Source organism: Lates calcarifer, linkage group LG20 (genome assembly GCF_001640805.2).
Source record: "Lates calcarifer isolate ASB-BC8 linkage group LG20, TLL_Latcal_v3, whole genome shotgun sequence".
NCBI classification, from domain to species: Eukaryota; Metazoa; Chordata; class Actinopteri; family Centropomidae; genus Lates; species Lates calcarifer.
Genome location: NC_066852.1, coordinates 2,230,322 through 2,253,856, shown reverse-complemented (window position 1 = coordinate 2,253,856; position 23,535 = coordinate 2,230,322). Strand labels below are relative to the sequence as shown.

The 23,535-nt window shown below is 42.0% G+C and overlaps 1 protein-coding gene across 1 annotated transcript; it reads left to right on the top strand.

Moving 5' to 3' along the window:
• Nucleotides 1-3,310: 3,310 nt before the first annotated feature.
• Nucleotides 3,311-23,428, top strand: LOC108899916 (mucin-3B). The gene is made up of 10 exons (XM_018700660.2): nucleotides 3,311-3,410; nucleotides 21,088-21,471; nucleotides 21,686-21,810; nucleotides 21,936-22,000; nucleotides 22,095-22,297; nucleotides 22,422-22,587; nucleotides 22,706-22,870; nucleotides 22,986-23,050; nucleotides 23,155-23,237; nucleotides 23,384-23,428. Exons 1-10 carry the CDS (start codon nucleotides 3,311-3,313, stop codon nucleotides 23,426-23,428), a joined length of 1,401 nt encoding a protein of 466 aa, XP_018556176.2.
• The last annotated feature ends 107 nt before the right edge of the window (nucleotides 23,429-23,535 follow it).

Here is a 23,535-nt window from a genome sequence, read left to right as displayed (position 1 = left end):
CTCCATGGTTTTTCCATCAGTATAAAGTCTATAAACTTCTGTCTGCTTATCCTCACTAGCTTGTTGCACTGTTGAACAGGGTCATACTCAAACCACAAGGGTGGTTTGCGTCAATCAGCTAGTGATAAAAAAGACTAATTTGGTCCAAGACACACTGGACAACACCCAGGTGTCCATATGAAAATCAAGCAGGAACAAACACAAAACTTAAAATAGATTTGCTACTGATAGAGGCTGTTGATAGCGCTTAAGTTCCTTTAGGACTCTGGAACAAAAGTTTGATTCTTTAACATGAGGGTGTACTGTGAATTCCCAAAATACTGTAAATATGAAGCAGCAGGGCATTACTGACAAATTATGCTCAGCAGTTCCACTCATGGTAGCCACCAATACACATGATTTATGCATTTATAGGACATAAGGTTGTTTAAAAAAATTGACTATACCATGACATAGTGAGCAGGAAATATTCTGGGTTTTTTGTTCCGTTGTAGGATTTCAGAAATGATTTTCCAATGAGCAAACAGAGGTGTGGAGAGCTTTACCCAAACCACTTGTGGCCTCCAGATCAAAAGTAATATTTGTGTTTAACCTCGTCACAGCTCATTTATTTCTGGTGCTATTGAGACCACTTATTAACTTGACTGGGATCATGTTTAACAGTCTATTTATAGCATACTATGACATTCCTTAAGTTAAGAGTCATGAACTTCTCCATCATGTCCAGCTCATTCCCTTGGCATGTAAATACTGGATTGAAATAAATGTCAACAGAAAAGCAAATAAAACACTGTTTTATTTATTTGATTATAACATCTAATTCAGTGAGTGGATATGAAGAACAAAACATGCATAGTTATATAAGGTTATTTCAATAATCACCTTTTAATAACTGTCATTCTACATGTATTTAGAAGGTAAATACACTGTTGGCTGTGGAATTTGTGCAAGTACTGTAACAAAATAACACACTGCCAATGGATAAACAGTCAGTATAAACCTAGGCTACCCTCAGTGCTGTAAGACACTAAACATTTACAGTATAAGAACAGCACCAAGCACAAAACAAATGGCTGTCACAAATTATACACTATGCAACTTTTGTGCTAGAATTTGTTAGCCTTAGCCAGCCCTGACTGTATGAGAAGATATGACTGATACCGAGCTTTTGCGTGACAAGTTTATGTTGAATATCACTGACAATGAACAAAGGTTAATGATGTAACATTCGGTAATTACTTTCTTTTTTCTTTTTCTTTGCTAGAATCACACCCACCCACCTCACCCACTCACACCTTAGTCCTTGTCCACTTCAGTGGTAAAGTGATCTGGACCTTTGCAAACAAACACATGCAGGGTGTGAGTGTACTTTCGGGGAACTTCAGTGCCGTGTCACAATACATAAAAAGTTTGCCTAGGGAGGGCACTACATCAGTAACAACCTCAGTTTATGAGTTGATCATTGATGACACATAGTGTAGATTTGATACGGATGTTACAAATGTTTATATGGCCTAGAACTGCCAGGGGGATCAAACTTTACTGCCAGTTCTCAGACAACTATGAGTGGAGATTATTGGATGTTTAATGCAAGACTGGAAATTACAGAATATTTAAATTATTTTACTTAAATGTAATAGATATAGGTTCATCCAGTGAAAGACTCTGCAGCAGTTGAAATACTTAATTTTTCATATCTTTTGGATGATTACCTGATTACCTGTACAGGACAATGAAAAAGTGGATTTACTTGGGCTCCTGTAACTGGAGGAGGTTTTCCACCATTCTTTTACTCTTTACTTTTGTGATCATCATACTCATTGCATTCTGTGTGTTCTTTACACAAAAAAGAGGTAAGTGATTTCTGTAATTCTTTATTGCATAACCAGAAGAGCCAGAATCGCCTCAATTTAGTTTGTATGTAACCCTCTTAACACTGATATCAGTATGCCATATATACATAGCCATTAAATTTTGACATCATTAGTTCTAGTCCTGACAATTTTTAAGGAATGAGTGCAATTATTGCAGAAAGTACTAAATAACAGTTTCTCGCTTTTTACATGTACATTAATCATCACACAACGCTTTTGGGTTATTTGAACTCAATATTTGTGTTATTTTTTTGGAACAGTAAGTATCCCAACAAATTCTTTTGTTAGTTACTTTAACTTGTAAGTCACATGAAGTAGTGCACCGATCAGCCACAACATTAAAACCATTAAAACACCTCTGACCCGTTAGGGCATGAACAGATGCTCAATCGGGTTGGTATTTGGGGGGTTTGGAGGCTAGGTCAATGGCTTGGGCTCTTTGTCACGTTTCTTGAGCTATTTCTGAGCAGTGGTGTGGTGTGGGTCATCATCCTGCTTGGGGAGGCCACTGCCATTGGGGGCACATTTGCTATAAGGGGTATAGTTGGGTGGTACATGTCAAAGTAACGTCCAAATGAAAGCCAAGGTTTCCCAGCTGAACATTGCGTTGTAAAGAGACGATTAATGTTATTCGCTTCACCTGTGGTTTTAATGTTGTCGCTAATAGGTGTATTTTGTGCATTTTAGGGAACTTCATTCAAAAACCTGTAAAACCCGAGTAATCCCTTTTATTACTCATCCCTTTTATTACTCATCCCTTTTATAACGTACAAATTTACAGTTAGAGAATTATGTTATATATACAGATACCGATTACAGTTATTACAATTACAGTTATTACAGTTTTCAGTTAGTTCATTTTTTAAAATTACAATCATATCAGGGCTGGACTATAATTGTTTTATGGATACAACCTAAATTACATGAAAACAATACACTTTGTCTAACAGGGAAATAGTTGATACAAACTGTAGACTGACTGTTAATAACTGCAGAAATCGAATGGTGTAACAATACCAGAATTACACGGGTGTTAGATATCTGACTGCAAAAAAATTAAAATACAGTTCAACATGAAAGAGGCTGAGTTTGATTTTTGTGTGATTTATTATTAAACTGAAATTGAGTTTAGAGAAAATGATATATCATATATCAATATACATGATATATTGACTAGAAATGTTGTCTTACCAGGAAAAGAAAATGCAAAACAAGTTCAACCTGATGAAACATGGAAGAAACCGCAGATATCTGACAACCATGAAAGGAAAAGTCTATCAAAAGTAAACATGACAACCAATTCAAAAGTAGAGGTTTTGGAAGATAAACCAGTGCTGGGTGAAAAACACGAAAGATATATGAATGAATCACTACAACCACAACAACTCATGGTTGCTGATCATCAAACCTCTATCACACATTCTATGACAATCACCATGACGACGGAATCCAGTAGCTCTTCGCCTTCTTCCACATCCAACAGTGCCACACAAACTTCAACCATTCAGGATACTGGAACTACAACAACTGAACCAAGTACTTCCTCTAACAATGTTCAAACAACTTCATCAACACCACCAATGTCATCCACAACAACTGAGCATCCAGAGTCAACCCAATCTACTATTGTTCACACAAGTGAACCAACAACCATTAAAGCAACATCAATTCCCACCTCTAGCATTCCACAAACAACTACAGTGTTGTCTACTTTGTCTAAACATCCTACGACAATCACCATGACGACTCAATCCAGTAGCTCTTCGCCTTCTTTCACATCCAACAGTGCCACAAAAACTGCAACATCGATTCCCACCTCTAGAATTACACAAACAACTACAGTGTTGTCTACTTTGTCTGAACATTCTACGACAATCACCATGACGACTCAATCCAGTAGCTCATCAACTCCTTCCACATCCAACAGTGCCACACAAACATCAACCATTCAGAACACTGGAACTACAACAACTGAACCAAGTACTTCCTCTACCAATGTTCAAACAACTTCATCAACACCATCAATGTCAACCAAAAGTGAAACAACTCCATTAACATCACCAGTGTCTTCCACATCAACAACTGAAACTACAGTGTTAGTTGTGTCCACTACTCTTCCCACAAGTGAAGCAACAACCATAAGACAATCCTCAACAACCCACAATACTGAAAGTACAAGAACAACTCTGGAAAGTGCAACTCCCACCAAAGTTGCAACGACTCCTTCAACATCACCAGTGTCATCCACATTAACAACTGAAACTACAGGGCCAGTCGTGTCCACTACTCTTCCCACAAGTGAAGCAACAACCATAAGACAATCTTCAACCACTCACAACGATGAAAGTACAAGAACAACTCTAGAAAGTGCAACTCCCACCAAAGTTGCAACGACTCCTTCAACATCACCAGTGTCATCCACAACAACTGAAACTACAGGGTCAGTCGTGTCCACTACTCTTCCCACAAGTGAAGCAACAACCATGAGACAATCTTCAACCACTCACAACGATGAAAGTACAAGAACAACTATGGAAAGTGCAACTCCCACCAAAGTTGCAACGACTCCTTCAACATCACCAGTGTCATCCACATTAACAACTGAAACTACAGTGTCAGTCATGTCCAGTAGTCTTCCCACAAATGAAGCAACAACCATGAAACAATCCTCAACAACTCACAATACTGAAAGTACAACAACAATTCTGGAAAGTGCAACAACTCCATTAACATCACCAGTGTCTTCCACAGCAACAACTGAAACTACAGGGCCAGTTGTGTCCACTACTCTTCCCACAAGTGAAGCAACAACCATAAGACAATCTTCAACCACTCACAATACTGAAAGTACAAGAACAACTCTAGAAAGTGCAACAACTCCATTAACATCACCAGTGTCTTCCACAGCAACAACTGAAACTACAGGGTCAGTCGTGTCCACTACTCTTCCCACAAGTGAAGCAACAACCATGAGACAATCCTCAACAACCCACAATACTGAAAGTACAACAACAACTCTGGAAAGTATGACTCCCACCAAAGTTGCAATGACTCCTTCAACATCACCAGTGGCTGCCACAACAACAACTGAAACTACAGTGTCAGTCATGTCCAGTAGTCTTCCCACAAGTGAAGCAACAACCATGAAACAATCTTCAACCACTCACAATACTGAAAGTACAACAACAACTCTGGAAAGTGCAACAACTCCATTAACATCACCAGTGTCTTCCACATCAATAACTGAAACTACAGGGTCAGTCGTGTCCACTACTCTTCCCACAGGTGAAGCAACAACCATAAGACAATCCTCAACAACCCACAATACTGAAAGTACAAGAACCACTCCGGAAAGTGCAACTCCCACCAAAATTGCAACAACTCCTTCAACATCACCAGTGTCATCCACATTAACAACTGAAACTACAGTGTCAGTCGTCTCCAGTAGTCTTCCCACAAGTGAAGCAACAACCATGAGACAATCCTCAACAACCCACAATACTGAAAGTACAACAACAACTCTGGAAAGTGCAACAACTCCATTAACATCACCAGTGTCTTCCACATCAACAACTGAAACTACAGTGTTAGTTGTGTCCACTACTCTTCCCACAAGTGAAGCAACAACCATAAGACAATCCTCAACAACCCACAACGATGAAAGTACAAGAACAACTATGGAAAGTGCAACTCCCACCAAAGTTGCAACGACTCCTTCAACATCACCAGTGTCTGCCACAACAACAACTGAAACTACAGGGTCAGGCGTGTCCACTACTCTTCCCACAAGTGAAGCAACAACCATGAGACAATCTTCAACCCCTCACAATACTGAAAGTACAAGAACAACTCTAGAAAGTGCAACAACTCCATCAACATCACCAGTGTCTTCCACAACAACTGAAACTACAGGGTCAGTCGTGTCCACTACTCTTCCCACAAGTGAAGCAACAACCATGAGACAATCTTCAACCACTCACAACGATGAAAGTACAAGAACAACTATGGAAAGTGCAACTCCCACCAAAGTTGCAACGACTCCTTCAACATCACCAGTGGCTGCCACAACAACAACTGAAACTACAGGGTCAGTCGTGTCCACTACTCTTCCCACAAGTGAAGCAACAACCATGAGACAATCTTCAACCACTCACAATACTGAAAGTACAAGAACAACTCTAGAAAGTGCAACAACTCCATCAACATCACCAGTGTCTTCCACAACAACTGAAACTACAGGGTCAGTCGTGTCCACTACTCTTCCCACAAGTGAAGCAACAACCATGAGACAATCTTCAACCACTCACAACGATGAAAGTACAAGAACAACTATGGAAAGTGCAACTCCCACCAAAGTTGCAACGACTCCTTCAACATCACCAGTGGCTGCCACAACAACAACTGAAACTACAGGGTCAGTCGTGTCCACTACTCTTCCCACAAGTGAAGCAACAACCATGAGACAATCCTCAACAACCCACAATACTGAAAGTACAAGACTAACTCCAGAAAGTGCAACTCCCACCAAAGTTGCAACGACTCCTTCAACATCACCAGTGTCTGCCACAACAACAACTGAAACTACAGGGTCAGTCGTGTCCAGTAGTCTTCCCACAAGTGAAGCAACAACCATGAGACAATCTTCAACCACTCACAACGATGAAAGTACAAGAACAACTATGGAAAGTGCAACTCCCACCAAAGTTGCAACGACTCCTTCAACATCACCAGTGTCATCCACATTAACAACTGAAACTACAGTGTCAGTCATGTCCAGTAGTCTTCCCACAAGTGAAGCAACAACCATGAAACAATCTTCAACCACTCACAATACTGAAAGTACAACAACAACTCTGGAAAGTGCAACAACTCCATCAACATCACCAGTGTCTTCCACATCAACAACTGAAACTGCAGGGTCAGTCGTGTCCACTACTCTTCCCACAAGTGAAGCAACAACCATAAGACAATCCTCAACAACCACAACGATGAAAGTACAAGAACAACTATGGAAAGTGCAACTCCCACCAAAGTTGCAACGACTCCTTCAACATCACCAGTGTCTGCCACAACAACAACTGAAACTACAGGGTCAGTCGTGTCCACTACTCTTCCCACAAGTGAAGCAACAACCATGAGACAATCCTCAACCACTCACAATACTGAAAGTACAACAACAACTCTAGAAAGTGCAATGACTCCTTCAACATCACCAGTGTCATCCACAACAACTGAAACTACAGGGTCAGTCGTGTCCACTACTCTTCCCACAAGTGAAGCAACAACCATGAGACAATCTTCAACCACTCACAATACTGAAAGTACAAGAACAACTCTAGAAAGTGCAACGACTCCTTCAACATCACCAGTGTCTGCCACAACAACAACTGAAACTACAGGGTCAGTCGTGTCCACTACTCTTCCCACAAGTGAAGCAACAACCATGAGACAATCTTCAACCACTCACAATACTGAAAGTACAAGAACAACTCTAGAAAGTGCAACAACTCCATCAACATCACCAGTGTCTTCCACAAACAACTGAAACTACAGGGTCAGTCGTGTCCACTACTCTTCCCACAAGTGAAGCAACAACCATGAGACAATCTTCAACCACTCACAACGATGAAAGTACAAGAACAACTATGGAAAGTGCAACTCCCACCAAAGTTGCAACGACTCCTTCAACATCACCAGTGTCTGCCACAACAACAACTGAAACTACAGGGTCAGTCGTGTCCACGTACTCTTCCCACAAGTGAAGCAACAACCATGAGACAATCTTCAACCACTCACAATACTGAAAGTACAAAACAACTCTGGAAAGTGCAACAACTCCATTCAACATCACCAGTGTCTTCCACATCAACAACTGAAACTACAGGGTCAGTCGTGTCCACTACTCTTCCCACAAGTGAAGCAACAACCATGAAGACAATCCTCAACAACCCACAATACGATGAAAGTACAAGAACAACTATGGAAAGTGCAACTCCACCAAGTTGCAACGACTCCTTCAACATCACCAGTGTCTGCCACAACAACAACTGAAACTACAGGGTCAGGCGTGTCCACTACTCTTCCCACAAGTGAAGCAACAACCATGAGACAATCTTCAACCACTCACAATACTGAAAGTACAAGAACAACTCTAGAAAGTGCAACAACTCCATCAACATCACCAGTGTCTTCCACATCAACAACTGAAACTACAGTGTTAGTTGTGTCCACTACTCTTCCCACAAGTGAAGCAACAACCATAAGACAATCCTCAACAACCCACAATACTGAAAGTACAAGACTAACTCCAGAAAGTGCAACTCCCACCAAAGTTGCAACAACTCCATCAACATCACCAGTGTCTTCCACATCAACAACTGAAACTACAGTGTTAGTTGTGTCCACTACTCTTCCCACAAGTGAAGCAACAACCATGAGACAATCTTCAACCACTCACAACGATGAAAGTACAAGAACAACTATGGAAAGTGCAACTCCCACCAAAGTTGCAACGACTCCTTCAACATCACCAGTGTCATCCACATTAACAACTGAAACTACAGTGTCAGTCATGTCCAGTAGTCTTCCCACAAGTGAAGCAACAACCATGAGACAATCCTCAACAACCCACAATACTGAAAGTACAACAACAACTCTGGAAAGTGCAACAACTCCATTAACATCACCAGTGTCTTCCACATCAACAACTGAAACTACAGGGTCAGTCGTGTCCACTACTCTTCCCACAAGTGAAGCAACAACCATAAGACAATCCTCAACAACCCACAATACTGAAAGTACAAGAACAACTCTGGAAAGTATGACTCCCACCAAAGTTGCAACGACTCCTTCAACATCACCAGTGGCTGCCACAACAACAACTGAAACTACAGTGTCAGTCATGTCCAGTATTCTTCCCACAAGTGAAGCAACAACCATAAGACAATCCTCAACAACCCGCAATGCTGAAAGTACAAGAACCACTCCGGAAAGTGCAACTCCCACCAAAATTGCAACGACTCCTTCAACATCACCAGTGTCATCCACATTAACAACTGAAACTACAGTGTCAGTTGTCTCCAGTAGTCTTCCCACAAGTGAAGCAACAACCATGAGACAATCCTCAACAACCCACAATACTGAAAGTACAACAACAACTCTGGAAAGTGCAACAACTCCATTAACATCACCAGTGTCTTCCACATCAACAACTGAAACTACAGTGTTAGTTGTGTCCACTACTCTTCCCACAAGTGAAGCAACAACCATAAGACAATCCTCAACAACCCGCAATGCTGAAAGTACAAGAACCACTCCGGAAAGTGCAACTCCCACCAAAATTGCAACGACTCCTTCAACATCACCAGTGTCATCCACATTAACAACTGAAACTACAGTGTCAGTTGTCTCCAGTAGTCTTCCCACAAGTGAAGCAACAACCATGAGACAATCCTCAACAACCCACAATACTGAAAGTACAACAACAACTCTGGAAAGTGCAACAACTCCATTAACATCACCAGTGTCTTCCACATCAACAACTGAAACTACAGTGTTAGTTGTGTCCACTACTCTTCCCACAAGTGAAGCAACAACCATAAGACAATCCTCAACAACCCACAACGATGAAAGTACAAGAACAACTATGGAAAGTGCAACTCCCACCAAAGTTGCAACGACTCCTTCAACATCACCAGTGTCTGCCACAACAACAACTGAAACTACAGGGTCAGTCGTGTCCACTACTCTTCCCACAAGTGAAGCAACAACCATGAGACAATCTTCAACCACTCACAACGATGAAAGTACAAGAACAACTCAGGAAAGTGCAACTCCCACCAAAATTGCAACGACTCCTTCAACATCACCAGTGGCTGCCACAACAACAACTGAAACTACAGGGTCAGTCGAGTCCACTACTCTTCCCACAAGTGAAGCAACAACCATGAGACAATCTTCAACCACTCACAATACTGAAAGTACAACAACTCTAGAAAGTGCAACAACTCCATTAACATCACCAGTGTCTTCCACATCAACAACTGAAACTACAGGGTCAGTCGTGTCCACTACTCTTCCCACAAGTGAAGCAACAACCATAAGACAATCCTCAACAACCCACAACGATGAAAGTACAAGAACAACTATGGAAAGTGCAACTCCCACCAAAGTTGCAACGACTCCTTCAACATCACCAGTGTCTGCCACAACAACAACTGAAACTACAGGGTCAGGCGTGTCCACTACTCTTCCCACAAGTGAAGCAACAACCATGAGACAATCTTCAACCACTCACAATACTGAAAGTACAACAACAACTCTAGAAAGTGCAATGACTCCTTCAACATCACCAGTGTCTTCCACATCAATAACTGAAACTACAGGGTCAGTCGTGTCCACTACTCTTCCCACAAGTGAAGCAACAACCATAAGACAATCCTCAACAACCCACAATACTGAAAGTACAAGAACAACTCTGGAAAGTATGACTCCCACCAAAGTTGCAACGACTCCTTCAACATCACCAGTGGCTGCCACAACAACAACTGAAACTACAGTGTCAGTCATGTCCAGTATTCTTCCCACAAGTGAAGCAACAACCATAAGACAATCCTCAACAACCCGCAATGCTGAAAGTACAAGAACCACTCCGGAAAGTGCAACTCCCACCAAAATTGCAACGACTCCTTCAACATCACCAGTGTCATCCACATTAACAACTGAAACTACAGTGTCAGTTGTCTCCAGTAGTCTTCCCACAAGTGAAGCAACAACCATGAGACAATCCTCAACAACCCACAATACTGAAAGTACAACAACAACTCTGGAAAGTGCAACAACTCCATTAACATCACCAGTGTCTTCCACATCAACAACTGAAACTACAGTGTTAGTTGTGTCCACTACTCTTCCCACAAGTGAAGCAACAACCATAAGACAATCCTCAACAACCCACAACGATGAAAGTACAAGAACAACTATGGAAAGTGCAACTCCCACCAAAGTTGCAACGACTCCTTCAACATCACCAGTGTCTGCCACAACAACAACTGAAACTACAGGGTCAGTCGTGTCCACTACTCTTCCCACAAGTGAAGCAACAACCATGAGACAATCTTCAACCACTCACAATACTGAAAGTACAAGAACAACTCTAGAAAGTGCAACGACTCCTTCAACATCACCAGTGTCTGCCACAACAACAACTGAAACTACAGGGTCAGTCGTGTCCACTACTCTTCCCACAAGTGAAGCAACAACCATGAGACAATCTTCAACCACTCACAATACTGAAAGTACAAGAACAACTCTAGAAAGTGCAACAACTCCATCAACATCACCAGTGTCTTCCACAACAACTGAAACTACAGGGTCAGTCGTGTCCACTACTCTTCCCACAAGTGAAGCAACAACCATGAGACAATCTTCAACCACTCACAACGATGAAAGTACAAGAACAACTATGGAAAGTGCAACTCCCACCAAAGTTGCAACGACTCCTTCAACATCACCAGTGTCTGCCACAACAACAACTGAAACTACAGGGTCAGTTGTGTCCACTACTCTTCCCACAAGTGAAGCAACAACCATAAGACAATCCTCAACAACCCACAATACTGAAAGTACAACAACAACTCTGGAAAGTGCAACAACTCCTTCAACATCACCAGTTTCTTCCACATCAGCAACTGAAACTACAGTGTCAGTCGTGTCCAGTAGTCTTCCCACAAGTGAAGCAACAACCATAAGACAATCTTCAACCACTCACAATACTGAAAGTACAAGAACAACTCTAGAAAGTGCAACAACTCCTTCAACATCACCAGTGTCTGCCACAACAACAACTGAAACTACAGGGTCAGGCGTGTCCAGTAGTCTTCCCACAAGTGAAGCAACAACCATAAGACAATCCTCAACAACCCACAATGCTGAAAGTACAAGAACAACTATGGAAAGTGCAACTCCCACCAAAGTTGCAACGACTCCTTCAACATCACCAGTGTCATCCACAACAACAACTGAAACTACAGGGTCAGGCGTGTCCACTACTCTTCCCACAAGTGAAGCAACAACCATGAGACAATCTTCAACCACTCACAACGATGAAAGTACAAGAACAACTATGGAAAGTGCAACTCCCACCAAAGTTGCAACGACTCCTTCAACATCACCAGTGGCTGCCACAACAACAACTGAAACTACAGTGTCAGTCATGTCCAGTATTCTTCCCACAAGTGAAGCAACAACCATAAGACAATCCTCAACAACCCGCAATGCTGAAAGTACAAGAACCACTCCGGAAAGTGCAACTCCCACCAAAATTGCAACGACTCCTTCAACATCACCAGTGTCATCCACATTAACAACTGAAACTACAGTGTCAGTTGTCTCCAGTAGTCTTCCCACAAGTGAAGCAACAACCATGAGACAATCCTCAACAACCCACAATACTGAAAGTACAACAACAACTCTGGAAAGTGCAACAACTCCATTAACATCACCAGTGTCTTCCACATCAACAACTGAAACTACAGTGTTAGTTGTGTCCACTACTCTTCCCACAAGTGAAGCAACAACCATAAGACAATCCTCAACAACCCACAACGATGAAAGTACAAGAACAACTATGGAAAGTGCAACTCCCACCAAAGTTGCAACGACTCCTTCAACATCACCAGTGTCTGCCACAACAACAACTGAAACTACAGGGTCAGTCGTGTCCACTACTCTTCCCACAAGTGAAGCAACAACCATGAGACAATCTTCAACCACTCACAACGATGAAAGTACAAGAACAACTCAGGAAAGTGCAACTCCCACCAAAATTGCAACGACTCCTTCAACATCACCAGTGGCTGCCACAACAACAACTGAAACTACAGGGTCAGTCGAGTCCACTACTCTTCCCACAAGTGAAGCAACAACCATGAGACAATCTTCAACCACTCACAATACTGAAAGTACAACAACTCTAGAAAGTGCAACAACTCCATTAACATCACCAGTGTCTTCCACATCAACAACTGAAACTACAGGGTCAGTCGTGTCCACTACTCTTCCCACAAGTGAAGCAACAACCATAAGACAATCCTCAACAACCCACAACGATGAAAGTACAAGAACAACTATGGAAAGTGCAACTCCCACCAAAGTTGCAACGACTCCTTCAACATCACCAGTGTCTGCCACAACAACAACTGAAACTACAGGGTCAGGCGTGTCCACTACTCTTCCCACAAGTGAAGCAACAACCATGAGACAATCTTCAACCACTCACAATACTGAAAGTACAACAACAACTCTAGAAAGTGCAATGACTCCTTCAACATCACCAGTGTCTTCCACATCAATAACTGAAACTACAGGGTCAGTCGTGTCCACTACTCTTCCCACAAGTGAAGCAACAACCATAAGACAATCCTCAACAACCCACAATACTGAAAGTACAAGAACAACTCTGGAAAGTATGACTCCCACCAAAGTTGCAACGACTCCTTCAACATCACCAGTGGCTGCCACAACAACAACTGAAACTACAGTGTCAGTCATGTCCAGTATTCTTCCCACAAGTGAAGCAACAACCATAAGACAATCCTCAACAACCCGCAATGCTGAAAGTACAAGAACCACTCCGGAAAGTGCAACTCCCACCAAAATTGCAACGACTCCTTCAACATCACCAGTGTCATCCACATTAACAACTGAAACTACAGTGTCAGTTGTCTCCAGTAGTCTTCCCACAAGTGAAGCAACAACCATGAGACAATCCTCAACAACCCACAATACTGAAAGTACAACAACAACTCTGGAAAGTGCAACAACTCCATTAACATCACCAGTGTCTTCCACATCAACAACTGAAACTACAGTGTTAGTTGTGTCCACTACTCCTCCCACAAGTGAAGCAACAACCATAAGACAATCCTCAACAACCCACAACGATGAAAGTACAAGAACAACTATGGAAAGTGCAACTCCCACCAAAGTTGCAACGACTCCTTCAACATCACCAGTGTCTGCCACAACAACAACTGAAACTACAGGGTCAGTCGTGTCCACTACTCTTCCCACAAGTGAAGCAACAACCATGAGACAATCTTCAACCACTCACAACGATGAAAGTACAAGAACAACTCAGGAAAGTGCAACTCCCACCAAAATTGCAACGACTCCTTCAACATCACCAGTGGCTGCCACAACAACAACTGAAACTACAGGGTCAGTCGAGTCCACTACTCTTCCCACAAGTGAAGCAACAACCATGAGACAATCTTCAACCACTCACAATACTGAAAGTACAACAACTCTAGAAAGTGCAACAACTCCATTAACATCACCAGTGTCTTCCACATCAACAACTGAAACTACAGGGTCAGTCGTGTCCACTACTCTTCCCACAAGTGAAGCAACAACCATAAGACAATCCTCAACAACCCACAACGATGAAAGTACAAGAACAACTATGGAAAGTGCAACTCCCACCAAAGTTGCAACGACTCCTTCAACATCACCAGTGTCTGCCACAACAACAACTGAAACTACAGGGTCAGGCGTGTCCACTACTCTTCCCACAAGTGAAGCAACAACCATGAGACAATCTTCAACCACTCACAATACTGAAAGTACAACAACAACTCTAGAAAGTGCAATGACTCCTTCAACATCACCAGTGTCTTCCACATCAATAACTGAAACTACAGGGTCAGTCGTGTCCACTACTCTTCCCACAAGTGAAGCAACAACCATAAGACAATCCTCAACAACCCACAATACTGAAAGTACAAGAACAACTCTGGAAAGTATGACTCCCACCAAAGTTGCAACGACTCCTTCAACATCACCAGTGGCTGCCACAACAACAACTGAAACTACAGTGTCAGTCATGTCCAGTATTCTTCCCACAAGTGAAGCAACAACCATAAGACAATCCTCAACAACCCGCAATGCTGAAAGTACAAGAACCACTCCGGAAAGTGCAACTCCCACCAAAATTGCAACGACTCCTTCAACATCACCAGTGTCATCCACATTAACAACTGAAACTACAGTGTCAGTTGTCTCCAGTAGTCTTCCCACAAGTGAAGCAACAACCATGAGACAATCCTCAACAACCCACAATACTGAAAGTACAACAACAACTCTGGAAAGTGCAACAACTCCATTAACATCACCAGTGTCTTCCACATCAACAACTGAAACTACAGTGTTAGTTGTGTCCACTACTCTTCCCACAAGTGAAGCAACAACCATAAGACAATCCTCAACAACCCACAACGATGAAAGTACAAGAACAACTATGGAAAGTGCAACTCCCACCAAAGTTGCAACGACTCCTTCAACATCACCAGTGTCTGCCACAACAACAACTGAAACTACAGGGTCAGTCGTGTCCACTACTCTTCCCACAAGTGAAGCAACAACCATGAGACAATCTTCAACACTCACAATACTGAAAGTACAAGAACAACTCTAGAAAGTGCAACGACTCCTTCAACATCACCAGTGTCTGCCACAACAACAACTGAAACTACAGGGTCAGTCGTGTCCACTACTCTTCCCACAAGTGAAGCAACAACCATGAGACAATCTTCAACCACTCACAATACTGAAAGTACAAGAACAACTCTAGAAAGTGCAACAACTCCATCAACATCACCAGTGTCTTCCACAACAACTGAAACTACAGGGTCAGTCGTGTCCACTACTCTTCCCACAAGTGAAGCAACAACCATGAGACAATCTTCAACCACTCACAACGATGAAAGTACAAGAACAACTATGGAAAGTGCAACTCCCACCAAAGTTGCAACGACTCCTTCAACATCACCAGTGTCTGCCACAACAACAACTGAAACTACAGGGTCAGTTGTGTCCACTACTCTTCCCACAAGTGAAGCAACAACCATAAGACAATCCTCAACAACCCACAATACTGAAAGTACAACAACAACTCTGGAAAGTGCAACAACTCCTTCAACATCACCAGTTTCTTCCACATCAGCAACTGAAACTACAGTGTCAGTCGTGTCCAGTAGTCTTCCCACAAGTGAAGCAACAACCATAAGACAATCTTCAACCACTCACAATACTGAAAGTACAAGAACAACTCTAGAAAGTGCAACAACTCCTTCAACATCACCAGTGTCTGCCACAACAACAACTGAAACTACAGGGTCAGGCGTGTCCACTACTCTTCCCACAAGTGAAGCAACAACCATGAGACAATCTTCAACCACTCACAACGATGAAAGTACAAGAACAACTATGGAAAGTGCAACTCCCACCAAAGTTGCAACGACTCCTTCAACATCACCAGTGTCATCCACATTAACAACTGAAACTACATTGTCAGTCATGTCCAGTAGTCTTCCCACAAGTGAAGCAACAACCATGAAACAATCTTCAACCACTCACAATACTGAAAGTACAACAACAACTCTAGAAAGTGCAATGACTCCTTCAACATCACCAGTGGCTGCCACAACAACTGAAACTACAGGGTCAGTCGTGTCCACTACTCTTCCCACAAGTGAAGCAACAACCATGAGACAATCCTCAACAACCCACAATACTGAAAGTACAACAACAACTCTGGAAAGTGCAACAACTCCTTCAACATCACCAGTGTCTGCCACAACAACAACTGAAACTACAGGGTCAGTCGTGTCCACTACTCTTCCCACAAGTGAAGCAACAACCATGAGACAATCTTCAACCACTCACAACGATGAAAGTACAAGAACAACTATGGAAAGTGCAACTCCCACCAAAGTTGCAACGACTCCTTCAACATCACCAGTGGCTGCCACATTAACAACTGAAACTACAGTGTCAGTCATGTCCAGTAGTCTTCCCACAAGTGAAGCAACAACCATGAAACAATCTTCAACCACTCACAATACTGAAAGTACAACAACAACTCTGGAAAGTGCAACAACTCCATTAACATCACCAGTGTCTTCCACATCAACAACTGAAACTACAGGGTCAGTCGTGTCCACTACTCTTCCCACAAGTGAAGCAACAACCATAAGACAATCCTCAACAACCCACAATACTGAAAGTACAAGAACAACTCTGGAAAGTATGACTCCCACCAAAGTTGCAACGACTCCTTCAACATCACCAGTGGCTGCCACAACAACAACTGAAACTACAGGGTCAGTCGTGTCCACTACTCTTCCCACAAGTGAAGCAACAACCATGAGACAATCTTCAACCACTCACAACGATGAAAGTACAAGAACAACTCAGGAAAGTGCAACTCCCACCAAAATTGCAACGACTCCTTCAACATCACCAGTGTCATCCATATTAACAATTGAAACTACAGTGTCAGTCGTCTCCAGTACTCTTCCCACAAGTGAAGCAACAACCATGAGACAATCCTCAACAACCCACAATACTGAAAGTACAACAACAACTCTGGAAAGTGCAACAACTCCTTCAACATCACCAGTGTCTGCCACAACAACAACTGAAACTACAGGGTCAGTCGTGTCCACTACTCTTCCCACAAGTGAAGCAACAACCATGAGACAATCTTCAACCACTCACAACGATGAAAGTACAAGAACAACTATGGAAAGTGCAACTCCCACCAAAGTTGCAACGATTCCTTCAACATCACCAGTGGCTGCCACATTAACAACTGAAACTACAGTGTCAGTCATGTCCAGTAGTCTTCCCACAAGTGAAGCAACAACCATGAAACAATCTTCAACCACTCACAATACTGAAAGTACAACAACAACTCTGGAAAGTGCAACAACTCCATTAACATCACCAGTGTCTTCCACATCAACAACTGAAACTACAGGGTCAGTCGTGTCCACTACTCTTCCCACAAGTGAAGCAACAACCATAAGACAATCCTCAACAACCCACAATACTGAAAGTACAACAACAACTCTGGAAAGTATGACTCCCACCAAAGTTGCAACGACTCCTTCAACATCACCAGTGGCTGCCACAACAACAACTGAAACTACAGGGTCAGTCGTGTCCACTACTCTTCCCACAAGTGAAGCAACAACCATGAGACAATCTTCAACCACTCACAACGATGAAAGTACAAGAACAACTCAGGAAAGTGCAACTCCCACCAAAATTGCAACGACTCCTTCAACATCACCAGTGGCTGCCACAACAACAACTGAAACTACAGGGTCAGTCGAGTCCACTACTCTTCCCACAAGTGAAGCAACAACCATGAGACAATCTTCAACCACTCACAATATTGAAAGTACAACAACTCTAGAAAGTGCAACAACTCCATCAACATCACCAGTGTCTTCCACATCAACAACTGAAACTACAGTGTTAGTTGTGTCTACTACTCTTCCCACAAGTGAAGCAACAACCATAAGACAATCCTCAACAACCCACAATACTGAAAGTACAAGAACAACTCTGGAAAGTATGACTCCCACCAAAGTTGCAACGACTCCTTCAACATCACCAGTGGCTGCCACAACAACAACTGAAACTACAGGGTCAGTCGTGTCCACTACTCTTCCCACAAGTGAAGCAACAACCATGAGACAATCTTCAACCACTCACAACGATGAAAGTACAAGAACAACTATGGAAAGTGCAACTCCCACCAAAGTTGCAACGACTCCTTCAACATCACCAGTGTCATCCACATTAACAACTGAAACTACAGTGTCAGTCATGTCCACTACTCTTCCCACAAGTGAAGCAACAACCATAAGACAATCCTCAACAACCCACAATACTGAAAGTACAAGAACAACTCTGGAAAGTATGACTCCCACCAAAGTTGCAACGACTCCTTCAACATCACCAGTGGCTGCCACAACAACAACTGAAACTACAGGGTCAGTCGTGTCCACTACTCTTCCCACAAGTGAAGCAACAACCATGAGACAATCTTCAACCACTCACAACGATGAAAGTACAAGAACAACTCAGGAAAGTGCAACTCCCACCAAAATTGCAACGACTCCTTCAACATCACCAGTGGCTGCCACAACAACAACTGAAACTACAGGGTCAGTCGAGTCCACTACTCTTCCCACAAGTGAAGCAACAACCATGAGACAATCTTCAACCACTCACAATACTGAAAGTACAACAACTCTAGAAAGTGCAACAACTCCATCAACATCACCAGTGTCTTCCACATCAACAACTGAAACTACAGTGTTAGTTGTGTCTACTACTCTTCCCACAAGTGAAGCAACAACCATAAGACAATCCTCAACAACCCACAATACTGAAAGTACAAGAACAACTCTGGAAAGTATGACTCCCACCAAAGTTGCAACGACTCCTTCAACATCACCAGTGGCTGCCACAACAACAACTGAAACTACAGGGTCAGTCGTGTCCACTACTCTTCCCACAAGTGAAGCAACAACCATGAGACAATCTTCAACCACTCACAACGATGAAAGTACAAGAACAACTCAGGAAAGTGCAACTCCCACCAAAATTGCAACGACTCCTTCAACATCACCAGTGGCTGCCACAACAACAACTGAAACTACAGGGTCAGTCGAGTCCACTACTCTTCCCACAAGTGAAGCAACAACCATGAGACAATCTTCAACCACTCACAATACTGAAAGTACAACAACTCTAGAAAGTGCAACAACTCCATCAACATCACCAGTGTCTTCCACATCAACAACTGAAACTACAGTGTTAGTTGTGTCTACTACTCTTCCCACAAGTGAAGCAACAACCATAAGACAATCCTCAACAACCCACAATACTGAAAGTACAAGAACAACTCTGGAAAGTATGACTCCCACCAAAGTTGCAACGACTCCTTCAACATCACCAGTGGCTGCCACAACAACAACTGAAACTACAGGGTCAGTCGTGTCCACTACTCTTCCCACAAGTGAAGCAACAACCATGAGACAATCTTCAACCACTCACAACGATGAAAGTACAAGAACAACTCAGGAAAGTGCAACTCCCACCAAAATTGCAACGACTCCTTCAACATCACCAGTGTCATCCACATTAACAACTGAAACTACAGTGTCAGTCGTCTCCAGTAGTCTTCCCACAAGTGAAGCAACAACCATGAGGCAATCCTCAACAACCCACAATACTGAAAGTACAACAACAACTCTGGAAAGTGCAACAACTCCATTAACATCACCAGTGTCTTCCACATCAACAACTGAAACTACAGTGTTAGTTGTGTCCACTACTCTTCGAACAAGTGAAGCAACAACCATGAGACAATCTTCAACCACTCACAATACTGAAAGTACAACAACTCTAGAAAGTGCAACAACTCTAGAAAGTGCAACAACTCCATCAACATCACCAGTGTCTTCCACATCAACAACTGAAACTACAGTGTTAGTTGTGTCTACTACTCTTCCCACAAGTGAAGCAACAACCATAAGACAATCTTCAACCACTCACAATACTGAAAGTACAAGAACAACTATGGAAAGTGCAACTCCCACCAAAGTTGCAACGACTCCTTCAACATCACCAGTGGCTGCCACAACAACTGAAACTACAGGGTCAGTCGTGTCCACTACTCTTCCCACAAGTGAAGCAACAACCATGAGACAATCCTCAACAACCCACAATACTGAAAGTACAACAACAACTCTGGAAAGTGCAACGACTCCTTCAACATCACCAGTGTCTGCCACAACAACAACTGAAACTACAGGGTCAGTCGTGTCCACTACTCTTCCCACAAGTGAAGCAACAACCATGAGACAATCTTCAACCACTCACAATACTGAAAGTACAACAACAACTCTGGAAAGTGTAACGACTCCATCAACATCACCAGTGTCTTCCACATCAACAACTGAAACTACAGTGTTAGTTGTGTCTACTACTCTTCCCACAAGTGAAGCAACAACCATAAGACAATCTTCAACCACTCACAATACTGAAAGTACAAGAACAACTATGGAAAGTGCAACTCCCACCAAAGTTGCAACGACTCCTTCAACATCACCAGTGGCTGCCACAACTGAAACTACAGGGTCAGTCGTGTCCACTACTCTTCCCACAAGTGAAGCAACAACCATGAGACAATCTTCAACCACTCACAACGATGAAAGTACAAGAACAACTCTAGAAAGTGCAACAACTCCTTTAACATCACCAGTGTCTTCCACATCAACAACTGAAACTACAGTGTTAGTTGTGTCCACTACTCTTCCCACAAGTGAAGCAACAACCATAAGACAATCTTCAACCACTCACAATACTGAAAGTACAAGACTAACTCCAGAAAGTGCAACTCCCACCAAAGTTGCAACGACTCCTTCAACATCACCAGTGTCTGCCACAACAACTGAAACTACAGGGTCAGTCGTGTCCACTACTCTTCCCACAAGTGAAGCAACAACCATAAGACAATCCTCAACAACCCACAACGCTGAAAGTACAAGAACAACTCCGGAAACACCATCTACAACTCCTCAGTGTAGCGACGAGCATTGTGGTGCCCCCAACAAAAGGTGCGTTGGGGGTACCTGCGAGTTCAACTCAACACTTGGAAAATGTCATTGTCACTGTCAAAACTTTGTCTTTGGTGATATCTGCTCCTTTGGACAAAATGACACCTCTGCTCATATTGGTGAGATTTCCACCCCCAAATGAAATTCTTCATATTCATTAACTGAGAATATTTCAATGCAAAACTTAGTTATAGGCTTTCAGTAATATGCTAATTTTATGTTTGTTTGCTTTTCATATTTGTTAGTTTTGTTACCCAAGTTTTGACTGTAAAATTTTAATTCATTGTATAATTTTATTTCAGTGTCAATATAACAGTGTCATATTTTTTGTAGATAACGAAGCAGTACCAACTCGAAATGCAAATATTACTTTGGAAATCCAGACATCTTTTCAGCCAGCTTTTAACAACTTAAGCTCACCTCAATCATTAGAATTCATCAACACATTAGTACCACAGGTACAACATTTATTTTCATTGTTGCATGACGTATGTTTAGCTCCCCACTGTTTTCAATGTTTATATCCAGAAATGTGGACTCATTGCCATATCTGTGGTTTAATAACATTTGGTCTGCGTTCCAGCTTGAAGCCCTATGCAAACAAGCAGATCCACAAACCTTCAAAAAAGTACAAGTCATCAAGCTAACGTAGGTTTTTACTAAACATTACTGATTTAAGATAATTTTTCATCAAGTAAAGGCTGATTTCTTTTGGTAATTTTCTTCTATTTTCCCACTGTAGAGAAGGAAGCGTTGTTGCTAAGAGTGTGGCGGAGTACAGCTATCCCAACAACGAAACTCAAATCCAGTTTGTCAACACTCAGCTTGATAGGGTGTTGACTGATATCTTAAATGATACAAATAACCTCAAAAATATTTCTCAGGCCTTTAATAGCAGCGGTGCAGTGTTAAATGGAATCTCCTTCCACCAGCCTACAATTACCAGTAAGTTTTGACGCATTGCTGCTTTGTACAGTCAGTATTTCTTCATTCAGCATTTATCCAAATTTTGTGTGTTTGTGTGCGTTTACAATGGTACTATTATGACACTTTTATTTAAATCAACCAGATATTACAGACCTGAAGCCATTTATTAACTGCTCTCAGCTTGCTAACTACACTGCTGAGATTGATAATGGTCAATGGCAGTGTGTTGGACCTTGCAAAACAAATCCTGATTACTGTCATCAACATGGCATATGTCATAACGACATTCACAAAGGGCCTACCTGTAGGTAAGACAAAACATATGCTTTTATTTTAATTGCAATAAGGTGAAATACACTGAATATTTTTGCATGTAATATTACATTTTCAATCGATGTAATTCACTGTTGTGGCTCTTTAAACCAGCTGCTTTGAGTCTAGCCTGGAGCAGTTTTATGGTCCACAGTGTGACCTCTTCCGTCGCGGTCCAGGTTTCTATGGAGCACTATTTGGCTCATTGGCAGCAGCACTCCTGATCTTGATTATCATTGTCATTGCTGTCATTGTCATAAAGAAATATAAGGGAGTTTGGTGAGTTATGATACCTTAAATGTAACTCCCAATATATGCAAATTGGTCACAAATGTTGTGATAAAGTTACAAAAAGTGATGTGAAACTAATCAAATTCTCTCTATTTCTGAAAAGGATCAACTCCTATGACAGAAGACTGTCTGCTTTCGAGGAAGATTTCTTTGATTTCTCTGATACAGGTGTGTCCTTTTTTTAAGTAATCACTGATGTATTCAGCAAACAATTTCTCAGTAAGGACTCTTTAACATTTGCAGTTTCTACATGATCATATTCTTTTACCCAGGGGATCACAACTTGGGATTGGCAGGCACTTACACATCAGGGGGTTTTAGGCCACATTTACAAAATGTTGACACCCGATTGCAGGTATTCTTGTTTACTATTCTGGTATGACATATATGAAGTCTATGTAACTACCATACGCAGAAAATTCTGGAGTACAAGGACAGATAAATGTAAAATCACAGTTAAAATTTTGACATTAATATATGATTCCTTTTGTGTTTATTCAGGCCACAACAAGACGTCCAGAGGTTCTGAACAACAACCCCAGATGAAGGCTACAGTTTGAAGAATTTTGTTTTAATTAGAATGTTTTCCATGTCAGCAATTAAGAAAATTACAGATCAGTAGGAGCTACCAACTGTGTATTATAAATAAAATA